The following is a 12,740-nucleotide window of genomic DNA, read 5'->3' on the forward strand; positions in this document are numbered from 1 at the left end:
GTTGTACCCAACGGAGGGGAATTATTTTAGAATGTAGATTTAATTCTTCGGATAAAGTTAACGGGCCATTATGGCAGTGTTTTATTTCACTAGGGTATTTCTTTTTTTGTTATACGCATTCTGTTAACAAATTCTACTGCTATTAATGGAGACTTTTTTTTCTGGAACGTCTCACATTTTAATAAGTAGAATAAGGGTTGCATGAAAACATTGAATGCTTGAGATTAAAAGAAAAAGGCAAAATTTACCGTTTGTTTGGCATTAAATGAGCATTGTTGATGGGAGTGTTTTATTTTCTACAGATTTCGAAGTCATCTAAAAAAGAGATACAATTATTAAAGAAGTGCGAATATAGACGAAACCTATATCAAATTTCTACATTCCGAGCTAATCATATTTAAGTTTACACTGAGGTAAAGCTTTTGTCAGCTGGTCCATAATAGTATCTTTATTTTTAACATATGGCATGCCTCCAAGTTTCAGCACTTTCAGATTCCTAAAATGTAATAATTATCTAAATGTTTTGATACCTCATATATTCTGATACTGATTTTTATACTTAATGTAACTACAGAATTGTGTTTTCATGCTCTTATACAAACTACATCAAGCTAGAAAATGCGGTTCATTTATGTTGTAGTAATTTAACGTACGACAGATTTTTTAAGCTGAATAAACCTTCTTCGGTTACGTTTGCACAATCCAAGATTTCAAGATGAGTTAAAGATGTTTTTAAAAAAGATAGTTTTGGTAGAGCTTCGTCTTCTACATAAGAGCAACGTATGAGTTTAACATCCTCAATAAATTTACATCCCCCTGCAAAAATTCAACATCAGAGTATAATCATTGTAATGTTAGTTTATCGATGCTGACTGAAGTGTTGAAAGCCTGAATGGTGAATTGCTGAATCTGTAGCATCTACAGCTTGAATGTAGAAACGCTGATTTTCTGGTGGTAAGGAATTGTAATCAGCCATATACTCATTTGAGTTCTTCCATAGGACCGCAGCTCCGTTTCTCAAAAGCCACTCTGCACAGGCCCGGTCGGGCCCCAGTTTAGCAAGTCTTTCTTCGTCGACGCTTAAAATATTAAATTGGCTTTATGCAAAGTCACTTACTTTAACATTAATTAATGCATTGTAGGTTGCTAAGCTTTCACCTAAATATCTACAAGATAATAATTTAAAATAAACAGTATATTAAAGCATCGGCATTTCCATTCATATGTTCAAAGGCAAACTAAGATGCTTTATTTCCTTCTGTAGTTAAGAATAATTAATAAAATAATTTAAAAACATTCAAGTGAAAGATCAGCGACCTGTCATTGTCAAGTAGTACGTTAACACTTTAATGACCAGACACAAACTACGTTCTTTCATTTTTGAAAGTGGGAAGTGCGTACCGGTTAAATACAAGGGTGACCCAATGAAATAGGGTACGCTTGTTTGGAAGTCGAATTGAAAGAGCACGTGACACATTTTTAACATCGAGGCACTTCATGTACTTAGCTCAACGGAACAGTACAAAATACGATCAAGAGACGAAGGGTATGTACGTTGTAAAAAACGGAAGGACGAAACTGGACGAAACCGCACGAACTCACCGGGAAGGAAGTGGCGGTCATTTTACGTTTTAGTAAATGTGTCAAATTCCTTGTCAATGTTTAAATTGATGGTAAGTACGGATGTACATAATTGATACCATATTATATACATTTTAATATGCAGTACATTTTGAATAAGACACTGCATGCTACATATTTAGAATAGTTTTTGATATACACTATGCGCAAGCGCAGACGGCGATCAGATGATGCAATATTTTGAATTGATTTTAAATGCAATAGGTCCTTTCTCTGTCATTTTGTCAGGATTGACAGGCAAGTGACGGCGAACAATCATCATAACACAACGATCAACATAATTTTAAAATTATATTGGAAGTATATTTACATTTTCCAAAGTACAATAGTAATATTTGTAAATATTTAAGACATTCTCAATGTATATATACATATAAATATAAAATCATAAGAAAATTATCCGATACTTAAAAATATTCGCAGTATTATACAATTCTTATTAGATAATTACATTACTGGATTATTAGATTTCATGTATACACATGTTTTACATATGTATGTACATTGAAAATGTGTACACTTTTCTGGATCAAATTTTAGAGATACAACAAATTAAGGATTGTCTCAAATCTAAAGATAGTGCAACTACAATTCAAACTTTATGATTAGTCAATACGATTCGTCATTCCGTTATTCTCTAAATAAGAAAATTCAGAATAAAATGGACCAATGGTGTTTTACAATAATATATCTTATATTGGTATGTGTTGAGCAACCATGTTTACTGTATATGAATATTCAATGAAATGTTAGTCTTGTGCAAAATTAATCTATAAAATAGATTTATCTTCTTTGATATTGATTTAAAGGTTGTAAAATTCCAGTTGTTATAGAGTCTAATACCCAAATTTCTTTTGTTCCATCGGGACCAATTGTCACCTTGGCCTTTTGTGGGTCCTCAGTGATTCTTCCACCAGCAGTCTTTATTAATTCCTTTAAAATTGGTGTTGGTGGAGTTGTACCATTCTGTACATATATCACTCCACAAGTTGCAAAAAGCTCCGGAACAAAGCATGCACCAAACAGCTGGCGATCCTTTCGATTCTCCTAAAAATAACACAAATATTCACAGTATTTTAACGAATATAATAAGTACAACCTTATAATGACAAATTTTAGTTTTTAGAAGACTTACAAGCACAGCTTTAGAAAAATGAGTTAATTCGTATTTTTCTGGGTTCAACCATCGCCTTGACTCCAAAGATTTAAAAACCCATTCGAGACTGATCAACCAGCAGCCTCTTATAATAGCTCGAAGTAAATTAATTGTACGCACACCAGTAGTTATGACATGCGTTGTACGTCTTGTTACAGTTGCTTCGATTTGAGCAGAGCCAATGGTCTGTACTATTCTTTTCACGGTACCTTTATCCCTATAATAATATAAACATTTTATCATATTCTACAAGGAATAGTACTGTGACTTTAATTTAATAAAATCTTACTCTCTTGATAGTCCTGTGGTAACAATGACTATTCCCTTAGTTTTCTGTACATCTTTTGAATTTTTTTGGCTTGATTCAAAATCCTGCGACGACTGTCCTAATCTCACAGAATTTTCAGCCTGTTCTTGTGTGATTGCTGAGCAATTTCTTAGTTCATCTAATATATCTAAATTCATAGGTTTCTTCACTATAATTTTTTTACTTAAGATTTTTCTACGTTTTTTAGGTTTTTCTTTTTGTGGTTGATCGATGCTTGAATATATATGCAATAATAATTCGTTGTCATTTGTTTTACTTTTATCGGTATCCTTCTTCTTAGCATCATCATTAATTACTACATGTTTTTTAGGAAGTTTATTTACTTTATTGAATATATTTTTAGGCTTTCTCTTTCTTGGAGTTTGAGATTTATTTTCTAAAGGACTAAAAACTACTGGTTGGGAGCTATCGTGCAAAGGCAGTAATTTTTTTTTTTGGTTCAGGACTTTCTTTTTTCTTGATACGTTGGCAGGATAGGAGGGTGTTTCACTTTCATTGGAAGAAAGTTGGTTCATAGAATCTTGGATGATAACACGTTCTCTACATTCATTATTTCTTGATTCATTCGAAGATGTTGAATAATTCAATATTGATGAATCAACTAATTTTAGTGATCGGTTCCTACTTGTACGTAAAGTTACCTGTTCACCATTTTTTTCCCCGTCACTAAAAGTAATTAAGTAAAAACTATTTAGTTAAATTTCTTACGTTTCTGCCCATAAGAGTAATTATAATACAAATAAAATATACATACCTTATGTGCCTTTCATTATTTATGAGATGATGTGAAGATTCATGCTGGCAGCTTCCTTGTTCATTGGCCAAAGTAACTGTCTTTTGTACATTTTGATTTTCGTTTGTTATACTACATTTGTATTGTGATCTCAATAACATCGATCGGCTTATAGGATATGGTGTTCCTTCAATGTAACTTTTCCCTCCAAAAGAAGAAGAACGTTTACCTCCTCTACTTTGATTATTATGAGAACCTTCCTCTATTGCATTCTTTGGATTATTCTTATCTGTACTTGTAGAATTAGACTCTGACATTCGTTCCTTCGTTAAAGAAATATTTCGTAATCTCTCAATGATAGAAATATTTTCTAAGGAAACAAATTCATTTTCTCGGTCAGTTTCTGTACTATATGGTATATCGGTATTGGTTAAAGAATCGTTTTGAATTCTATCTTCACTCTTTTTTCTCGTGAGTTGATTCTTATCTTTATTTTGATCTCTTTGATTTAATGAATCATGTACAGGATTAAGAGATGTATTGACCTGCAATGAACTTTGAACTGTAGTTGTGCTATTCCTAATTTTGAGACAATCGTCGGGTTCTTGTATCTCTAAATTTGGATCTAGAGAAGTGTTAACGTTCAAAGAGGTTCGAATGGTACTGTCACTATCTTCTTTGCTGCGTTCATCATTAACAACAGTGTCCCTAACAGATAACACATTCGACAAACTCTTGCTATTAGAAATAATTTTTCCTTGAACTGTTGTCAACTCCATTGGTACTTCTTCGTAAGTATTCTGACTCTTCGTAGATTGTTCAGGAACTGTGTGATGTCGGGTTGAACTTGAGACACACTCTCCTTCTTTATGATTATTACTTTTATTTTTACTTGAAACATTACCTAATTTATTTTCCATAATATTTCTACTTTCCTTTTTACTTGCACAGATCCTTGGGATTTGTGTAGCATCTGTAATAGTTTTATGATATGCCCTTTCATCATCTTCAGAGTCATTAGATTTATTACAATCACTACTGTTTACTTTGCTGTCAAGAGTGTTCACATTACTATTTGCATGTCTAACGGATTTCTTTATTAAAGAAGAAGAAGTAATGGGAGATCCAAGAAATAAATTCTCTTTAGTTTGTATTCGCGATACTGATGTTCTTGTGCCATTTGATAGATTTTTAGCACTCCTGTAAGGATCTGATACCTTTTTGTTTGTTTCAATGTTACATGAATTAGTAAACACATTCTGAGACAAGTGCGACAATCTTGTGCGATTCAAAGTAGTACTACCACAACTTAATATAGGACTATTGCTATTTTGAGTACATCCAAATAATCGATTGGAGCAACCATTTCCACTTAAAATTGGGCTGGTACCATTATTAGAATGAACTTCTGATTTCTTATATATGTTTTCATTTTCATGATTAGTTTCTCTCTGATTTGCGGGTGAGCTGGCTAAATCATCTTCATTGGAAAATAGTTTTTTCCTTAAAGAATTAGTTTTTTCAGAAGATACAGAAGAATCACTTTGCCTGTTCCTCCAATTTATTTTAGGTGTACTAATAATGCTTTCATCACCATTTGTACAACTCTCAGGAATAGTGTTTAAATGATTCTCGGCTGTCAAATAATTTGAAGGAGTATCTCGTAAAACATTTCTTTCATCTCTGCTAATAAGAGGTACCCGATTATTTAACATTGAACTCTTGGATGAATTATTTGCCCCGATCAATACATCGGCAGTTTTTATTGAAAGTTCATTCTGTTTATCAAATAGTTCTCTAGTTTTCTGTAAAATTGCATTCTTTAATTGTTCACAAATCTTACCCTGAGATTTCTCTTTCTTGTTTATATCGATTAAAACTATGCTAAGATTTTGGGTAACTTTGGGTAGCTTACGAATTCTTTCCGTCGTTTGTATACTTGTTTTGGATGCTACATTAGTTTTAATTGATTCTTCTACACTGGAATCATTTTCATTTCTATTCTCTTCATTGGAAACATTTGTGTTTCCAATGTTATCGTTACTATGATTACGTGTATTATAACGTCTACTTGCAATACGTCTGGAACTTTTGCGAACTGTGATATTTCTCAATAAGTCATCTTTGGGATATTGTATTTTATCTATATCCTCGGTAACAGAAGTTGGCATATGCGGAAGATGGAATTTCCTCCTGCTTTCTTCCTCAAATTCAGATGAATTTGAAGTGTCACTAAGGTTAACTTTTAACGAACTCCGTCGATGCTTGAGACTATCTTTTTCACCTCGATCATCTTTAATGATCTTTCTTTTATTAGAACTCATCCTTGAAGCATTTTTAAGTTAATAATTACATTTGATTTTTACTATGTGTACATACACGTTTTGACAAATCGTGTCTGTCATTTCTGAAATCAACATAACGAGTAATAGCGGGTCCACTGCAATGCGAAGTCTAAATATCTCTAGTTTATGGTTGATATTTCATTACCGCTGAAGCGACGGAGCGACGAAAAGCGAATAAGTTTTGATTGACTGTGGTGAACGTACGCCGGAAATTCCCTATACCGTTGTTTCCCTTCAGCCAATCAGGACGTCTCATTCGCGTTTCGTCGGTCCGTCGCTTCTCGCTGTAGCGTTAATGAAATATCAGCCTAAGAATAAGTGGGAAATTTCGAAATATTATTCCTCGTTCCTGGTAGTGATGAATGAAACCATCGGACGTTTTCATAATATTGTTTTAAATTCCCTGCGTTATTTTGTAGCATTTCACGACTGTGAATTTCGTTAAGTGTATAACATATTATAGTTTATGAAATGAGTAGTAGCTAACAGAATTTATCATTTTTGTTTTAATTTTTATTGTGGCTGCAAGAAGGGGGTAGATCATAAAATCGCAAAAAATGGCGGTACATTTGCACATAAAAAGTGAATTTATCGAAGGCGAAAAGGAATCCGTTTTGCATTTGATGCCTTGTAAAATTAACGGAGATGAGGCGGCAAAAGTATCTTCTTACTTTACTCCGTACATTCGAAATGACGGAGACGACTGTGAGTTTCTAGGTTAAGTACTGCCATACCTAAACAATATGACAAGTATTAATAAACGTAACATATATCTAATGCCGATTTTCAAAATCAACTGATATTAAATTTTGTTGCTGTAACAAGTTTCTTTTTGGAAATTGCAGATTTTAGTGCTTCCTTTCGTGGCTATCCACTTCAGGGTAAAAAGGTGGTAGTGCCTGAGGGCTATAAGGGAATTACATTCTATGAACGTAAAAAACCAGAATGTGAAGGAAAGGAACGTCATTTATATTGTACGGGATCATTTTCACAATTTACTTACTGGAATTACGATAAGATTCCTTCTAAAAATGATGCCCTAGCTGGTGCATTGGATTGGATAGATATTGCCGAAGCGGTAAATATAATTATACATTTTAATAACATTTGGTGGAAAGCACAGTAAAAAATGTATACGTTAACAATATATTAGATAAATGCTTGTCTATATGTTTTTAGTATGGATAGTCAGTAAATTAAATTGATAAATGATCTATTTTAATTGACTAAGCGATAACAAGTAATAATACAATTGTTTTAAATAAAGCCGAGTCCTATGGCAATCATAAAAGTTGTATTATTATTTTTACAGCTTCATTCAACCATAGATGATACAGATGTCAAATAACAGCTCACAAGAAATGATGATGTCATTAGGTGATTATATTATGTGAATTCATATTTTTTTCTTACAACTAACAATAAAACAGGATACAGATTGTTGCATATTTATTTGCATTAAGAGGCCCAAAGAAACTCTTTATTTACAGCAGTACTTTTTTGCGACTTAAATAATGGCATTAATACCACGTAACGTTAATTATCATTAATAATTATCAAGTACAAAAAACTACAGATATTTATATATGCATGAACATCTATTAAAAGATCACAATCTCGATTGTAAACTACATATTATATTTCAAGATGATACATAAACACTTGATTAAAGAAACGTGTTGAATAAAATTGACTCGCTTGGAAGAAAATTGTTACTATAGGTCCAGTGTCTCTAGTCCAATGAAATGCATTGTGAATGTTGCTCCTACTTCTAATCACATCTGTATTTTGATACATGATCTAATTATTTAATAATTCATCTATAAACTTAAAGATTATTATGTATCATAATGAAACAATTATTAAGTAAGTCAATACAGTATATGCTTGAGAGTCTTTTTATTCCTCAAAAGTAATAGTAAAATTGTGGTAGGAGTCATAAGAAATGTGTTAAAACTTTTGGGATATGTTCGCCGATTAATTCATTTTATAAATCAGTATCTGTAAGATCCTCCATTCTGACTATTCTATTTTCAAACATAGAATTTATAACAAATAATGATACTCAGAACATGTTCTCTATTCATAGTTAAATAATGTAAGTTATATATAATTCATGTATTTACAAATAAAAATCACTTATGGCAAGAATTGTACTGAAAGCCTGTGCAAAGATATTGATTATAAAAACAGAATTTATTTGGTTTAATTTATCATTTTGGTAAAGAACTGTCCAAAGGTTCAAAACAAAATAGCTCATCTCAAATAATTTAAAGTAGGATACTGTATCGAAAATTTTTCATAAAACAAACATAATAAAAATTCAATTTTGTTCAAATCATATGCAAATAATTAATAATGTATAAGAGTTTGTTGAGCTACTACAAATATTTAAAACTGTAAATTTGCGGAATTTATGTGAATGTGCCTAAATCATGAGTCTGGTCTTGATGGTATTTCACCTGTTCTTGCTGTTGTTTAATGAAAGCACTAAGTCTATTAAGTAAAAATTGTTTATCATGGCCTTCGAGAATCAGTTGATTTTTCAGAACTGTGACCATGTGCTTGTTAGCTACAGATACAGCGTAATAATAATATAAAAGTAATAAAAGTATCACAAATGCGGGTACACCAAATCCGGCGGTTCCCAAGAAATATAAAAAAGATTGAAGCCAGTCTGGAAAATGTGAGAATGTAGAGATTAATAAAGACCATGCACTGCTAAGTCCCCGGAAAGGTCCACACGACTTAGAAGGAATTAGTTCAACAATGATGAAGCCAAGTGGAATCATAATAAAAATGTAGGAAACCAGTAAAATAGACATAAATAATAAGTTGGACCTGCTCGCTCTGTACACTTGATTAGAAGGTGTACTGTTAACTAGAAAAGTGAATTTTTTAATGTAGAACAATAAAAATAATGCAATAATGGCTATTAGTGGTAATAATGGCGCAAAAAAAGTACCAAGCCAGCATACCGTTTGAGAATAGACGACATCTATTACATGCTTCGATAAGTCAAATTCTTGTTCACCAAGAAAGCGAATAAGTTTGTTTTCAGTATGACGAGCTATTAGCGATCTTGGGAAGTTTATAAAAAACGTAACAAAAAACTGAGCGAAAAAGTCAGTAATGTACAGTTTAAAAAATTGTTGTCCAGCGAACGTCTCCCAACATAAAAGTCTACTGTTAGTAATATTGATGCACTCATTTTCATCAAGTGTGTCACTAATAAACTTGTACAAGCTAGTAAGTAACATCACTAGAGAAATATAACGCAGCAAGATAGTTCGGAGTACAGTCACTTTTACAAGAAATGGAGCACTATATTTTTCTAGCGTAACAAGATATCTTAGTAAAAATGGAACCATTATATTTAGGCCAACTATGCAGATGTATGGTAGGAATTCGATAACCAATTGAATAATTCTGCCAAACGATATGTATGTCATATCGTAATCGCTTATAAAAATTGGTGGAGATACTCGGTTAAAGGATGACGTCGTGACATAATAAATAAATAACCCACATGTACCCAATATCGACACTATGAGGATATTGATAATCAGTCGTATAAAAAACAGCTTTGTTTTTTCTTCCCTTGTGCAGTTCTGTCTTTCCTCCTCTAATCTTTCAGATTCTAAAAGAGTCTTAATTTCGTTATATACAGCCTTATGTTTTATAGATGCTGACTTCTCGTTGTTAATGCAGTAATCCCAACCTCCGAAAACTAAGTTACAATACTGATAGATCTGTCCTTCTCCTTCGACGACTCTCTCTTTAAATCCCTTAGCAGCAGATCTTACAATGACCACTAAACTAAGAATCAGAATGGCAATTATGGAGCATATATATGCTAAAGGCAAATTATAGTAAATATCACTGCCATTAACTCCATGAATCTGATGCGTGTACATTCCATAGAAAAGCAAGGTATTCTCTAGGAAGCTACTATCTTGCATCGAGTTATCGATACTGTTCGACTCGTTGGACACATTTGAATACATTTCGGAACAGCAAGATATGCTGTAACTACTATTGATTGTGCACAGCTCGATTTCGGGTTTTTCTAATACAATAGTGGGTAGTATAACGAATGAAAAAATAATGGAAAAAATCGCGGCATTCAAAAATAACAACCACTTTATAAATAGAAAATAGGCTACGATGCCTACACCGAAATTACCGCCAATTTTTTTTAGACTCGTAGTCCATAGTTCCATTTTCGAATAAGTTTCTTTTACTCTTATACGAAATTGCTGCCATGCTTTCCTGCGCCGCCATTTCAACTGCTCAAAGCCTTGCAATCTTAATTTTGTAGCACTCTGGAAAAACAGTTTCAATGTCTTATTACAATTATTCCTGGTTATTTCATGTACACTGGATAGATCATGATCATCAAATGTATCATATCCATTTTATGATAACCATTCTAACACAGTTTTTGTTTAAGTACCTGTAATTGATTTTTAAGCTGCATCTTCTGAGCCATGCAAATAGGCATGGCTTTAATTTGCATTATTTCTTCCCACGTACGCTCTTCATTGGATAAATTTTCAGATAAGTCAGGTAACATAGCCACGGCAGTGTCATGAATGTTCGTAGACATTCTTCGAGCTGTGCTTGCACCTCGAGAACGCGTGCTCGTTCGTCTCCGCAATGTCGTTCTAGGTTCATTTCGTACTCTTTTTGATGTAGCTGAAGTAAAATAATAAATATTAATCCTAATATTTCCCATATTTTATGTTTGTGTTCTGTAGATTTTTTATTTAAATACTGACAATATTTTCATAAAAGAACTGATAGTTTCCCGTATATCTTACTGAATGATTGAACACGTCTATCTTCTGTAATATTAAAATAGTATTTTGATAACATAAAATGAATGTAGTAGAAAGTAAAATTTAAATGATTGTAATGGCTACTTATTAATACAAATAGAAGAAACATTAATAATGAAATGAAAATACCATGAGATATATATCATGGTCCTAAAATAGATAAAATCGGAGCGACTAAAAATTAGAATTCTGCGAATGACAGTAAGAATGATCATGAAAAAAATTCCTACCGACTCGAGACTTTTTGCTAGGGAGCAATGTAGCTATATGCGAAGGATCTCTTTGTAAAGCCTGCTGTAGATCTGCTTCGATAGCTGCTGGATAACTCTCTTGATAGAATTCAGCACCTGCTTCTTCCCATCCCTGACCTTTGTTCGCACCCCGTTTTTTTCTTTCACCTCCAGACATTTCGATTACTCTTTGACTGCTTAGCGATACAGCTACTTTCAGTTACGCAATTAGAGTAATCTAATGCAGAAAACTACTTTTGGCTAATAAACATGTGACACAGTTTCATTGCTTTCATCGTCTATATATATTAACGCTGGCAAAGATTCCATGTATGTAAAATAACTTTTGAACGCCTTGCAATGGGCAATTGTTCTCGTTAAACGGTTTCACTTACACTGCGTTATTATAATACAATCATTTTGTGACAGAAGCTTTGGCTTTCATCCGATCATGGGTAAATACGAGTACCTTCTATTACACGATTACTTTTTTTAAATATATGTACGATTCCTTTAATCGTATTTCGCCAGACATGCATGCGTTCATTCATAACTACAATGACTTTTTTATGGAGTGATTATGGATTTTAAACTTAAAAGTGACGTTCGTTGTTGCATGAGTACAGGCTTTATCACAGAAATTGAGAATACTGTTCACCTGGGCGTTTGGCTTATTGACTTATTGGACTTATTGGACGTAAGACTTATCGGGATTTACCGTAAGAAATTAGTATGGAGACTTCATATATAAACTCGGTGACACATGAGAGATCGAAGTCTTGAGTATGGTTATTCTCGGACACAATGATTTTGAGTAACATTCCCGACGAATTTTACACTGACTTTAACCAGTTACAGAATTCATAACCCTTGCGTTTCCCAAGTAACGCATTGCGGAGAGCTCGAAACCTCTCGTTAAAATGCACTCCGGCATCTTGTTATTGAAATACGTCAAACTTAGCAGACAACTGCAGCGACGATATTGGCTGTGATCACTGGTGATCATAGAATGTCAATTAGAGAAATTTTCATTCAAAAGTCAGACGCGATACTTGGTACTCGGCTGTCAGACGGCGCCACGTAAAATATATAAGTCGCAGGAAATCTCCATACGAGAGCAGCACAGGATGCGATGGCGTGTGCACGTCGATGAGCGAACTTTTCGTTCTGGCCATTTTTTAAGGAAAATGTTGCATCGTCGTCTAAACATAGTACGAAAAGGCCTACTGCAATATTGGGCGTATACTACCCAAACGGCGGGAACTTATTCCTCAACCTAATAGTTTAGTATCAAAACCCGTGATTCCTTATTTTTTCAACTTACCAGCAAAGATACATATCTATCGATATTTCTAATATTCCCCGACATCGGTAAACGCAGAGACGAATGGTTTACCGGAGTCGCGCAGAGATGGCGCCAGCATGGACTATATGGAGTCCCGACAGGAAAAGCTACATAACTTGGG

The 12,740-nt window shown here is 33.4% G+C and overlaps 4 protein-coding genes across 7 annotated transcripts; 1 reads left to right on the plus strand and 3 right to left on the minus strand.

Annotated features, from left to right (window-relative positions):
- Positions 1–224: 224 nt before the first annotated feature.
- Positions 225–1,752, minus strand: LOC105695302 (ATP synthase subunit s, mitochondrial). Its single transcript, XM_012416753.2, has 4 exons — positions 1,402–1,752; positions 874–1,079; positions 654–816; positions 225–496 (listed from the first exon to the last, which is right to left on the minus strand). The coding sequence occupies exons 1-4, from the start codon at positions 1,497–1,499 to the stop codon at positions 388–390; spliced, it is 576 nt and encodes a 191-aa protein (XP_012272176.1). The 5' UTR covers positions 1,500–1,752; the 3' UTR covers positions 225–387.
- A 295-nt stretch (positions 1,753–2,047) lies between these two features.
- LOC105695401 (putative uncharacterized protein DDB_G0282133) lies at positions 2,048–6,284 on the minus strand. The gene is made up of 4 exons (XM_012416933.1): positions 3,880–6,284; positions 3,087–3,791; positions 2,777–3,014; positions 2,048–2,688 (listed from the first exon to the last, which is right to left on the minus strand). The coding sequence occupies exons 1-4, from the start codon at positions 6,180–6,182 to the stop codon at positions 2,425–2,427; spliced, it is 3,510 nt and encodes a 1,169-aa protein (XP_012272356.1). The 5' UTR covers positions 6,183–6,284; the 3' UTR covers positions 2,048–2,424.
- Positions 6,285–6,558: 274 nt separating this feature from the next.
- On the plus strand, positions 6,559–7,907 carry LOC105695383 (ribonuclease H2 subunit C). 2 transcript variants are annotated; one of them, XM_012416901.2, is made up of 3 exons: positions 6,559–6,920; positions 7,049–7,281; positions 7,516–7,907. In XM_012416901.2, exons 1-3 carry the CDS (start codon positions 6,761–6,763, stop codon positions 7,549–7,551), a joined length of 429 nt encoding a protein of 142 aa, XP_012272324.1. In that variant the 5' UTR covers positions 6,559–6,760; the 3' UTR covers positions 7,552–7,907. The 2 variants fall into 2 exon arrangements, with proteins under 2 accessions (XP_012272324.1, XP_012272325.1); XM_012416902.2 differs by having other exon boundaries at positions 6,559–6,908.
- On the minus strand, positions 7,640–12,247 carry LOC105695382 (transmembrane channel-like protein 7). Of its 3 annotated transcripts, none has more exons than XM_012416899.1 (3): positions 11,993–12,247; positions 10,660–10,901; positions 7,640–10,528 (listed from the first exon to the last, which is right to left on the minus strand). In XM_012416899.1, exons 1-3 carry the CDS (start codon positions 12,093–12,095, stop codon positions 8,618–8,620), a joined length of 2,256 nt encoding a protein of 751 aa, XP_012272322.1. In that variant the 5' UTR covers positions 12,096–12,247; the 3' UTR covers positions 7,640–8,617. The 3 variants fall into 3 exon arrangements, with proteins under 3 accessions (XP_012272322.1, XP_012272321.1, XP_012272323.1); XM_012416898.1 differs by lacking the exon at positions 11,993–12,247 and adding an exon at positions 11,275–11,452; XM_012416900.2 differs by lacking the exon at positions 11,993–12,247 and adding an exon at positions 10,985–11,091.
- Between the last annotated feature and the right edge of the window lie 493 nt (positions 12,248–12,740).

This window comes from Orussus abietinus, unplaced genomic scaffold, assembly GCF_000612105.2.
Source record: "Orussus abietinus isolate OABI.00-Male unplaced genomic scaffold, Oabi_2.0 scaffold106, whole genome shotgun sequence".
NCBI classification, from domain to species: Eukaryota; Metazoa; Arthropoda; class Insecta; order Hymenoptera; family Orussidae; genus Orussus; species Orussus abietinus.

Coding starts and splice junctions, on each gene's coding strand:
- LOC105695401 (XM_012416933.1), bottom strand. CDS start 6,182: ATGAGTTCTAATAAAAGAAAGATCATTAAAGATGATCGAGGTGAAAAA. Junction 3,792..3,879: donor AATAATGAAAGGCACATAAG/GTATGTATATTT, acceptor AATTACTTTTAG/TGACGGGGAAAAAAATGGTG. Junction 3,015..3,086: donor ACCACAGGACTATCAAGAGA/GTAAGATTTTAT, acceptor ATATTATTATAG/GGATAAAGGTACCGTGAAAA.
- LOC105695383 (XM_012416901.2), top strand. CDS start 6,761: ATGGCGGTACATTTGCACATAAAAAGTGAATTTATCGAAGGCGAAAAG. Junction 6,921..7,048: donor AGACGACTGTGAGTTTCTAG/GTTAAGTACTGC, acceptor TGGAAATTGCAG/ATTTTAGTGCTTCCTTTCGT. Junction 7,282..7,515: donor GGATAGATATTGCCGAAGCG/GTAAATATAATT, acceptor TTATTTTTACAG/CTTCATTCAACCATAGATGA.
- LOC105695302 (XM_012416753.2), bottom strand. CDS start 1,499: ATGAAGTGCCTCGATGTTAAAAATGTGTCACGTGCTCTTTCAATTCGA. Junction 817..873: donor TTCAGGCTTTCAACACTTCA/GTCAGCATCGAT, acceptor GAATTTTTGCAG/GGGGATGTAAATTTATTGAG. Junction 497..653: donor TTCAGCTTAAAAAATCTGTC/GTACGTTAAATT, acceptor ATTACATTTTAG/GAATCTGAAAGTGCTGAAAC.
- LOC105695382 (XM_012416898.1), bottom strand. CDS start 11,452: ATGTCTGGAGGTGAAAGAAAAAAACGGGGTGCGAACAAAGGTCAGGGA. Junction 10,902..11,274: donor TAGCAAAAAGTCTCGAGTCG/GTAGGAATTTTT, acceptor ATTTTACTTCAG/CTACATCAAAAAGAGTACGA. Junction 10,529..10,659: donor AGCTTAAAAATCAATTACAG/GTACTTAAACAA, acceptor CTGTTTTTCCAG/AGTGCTACAAAATTAAGATT.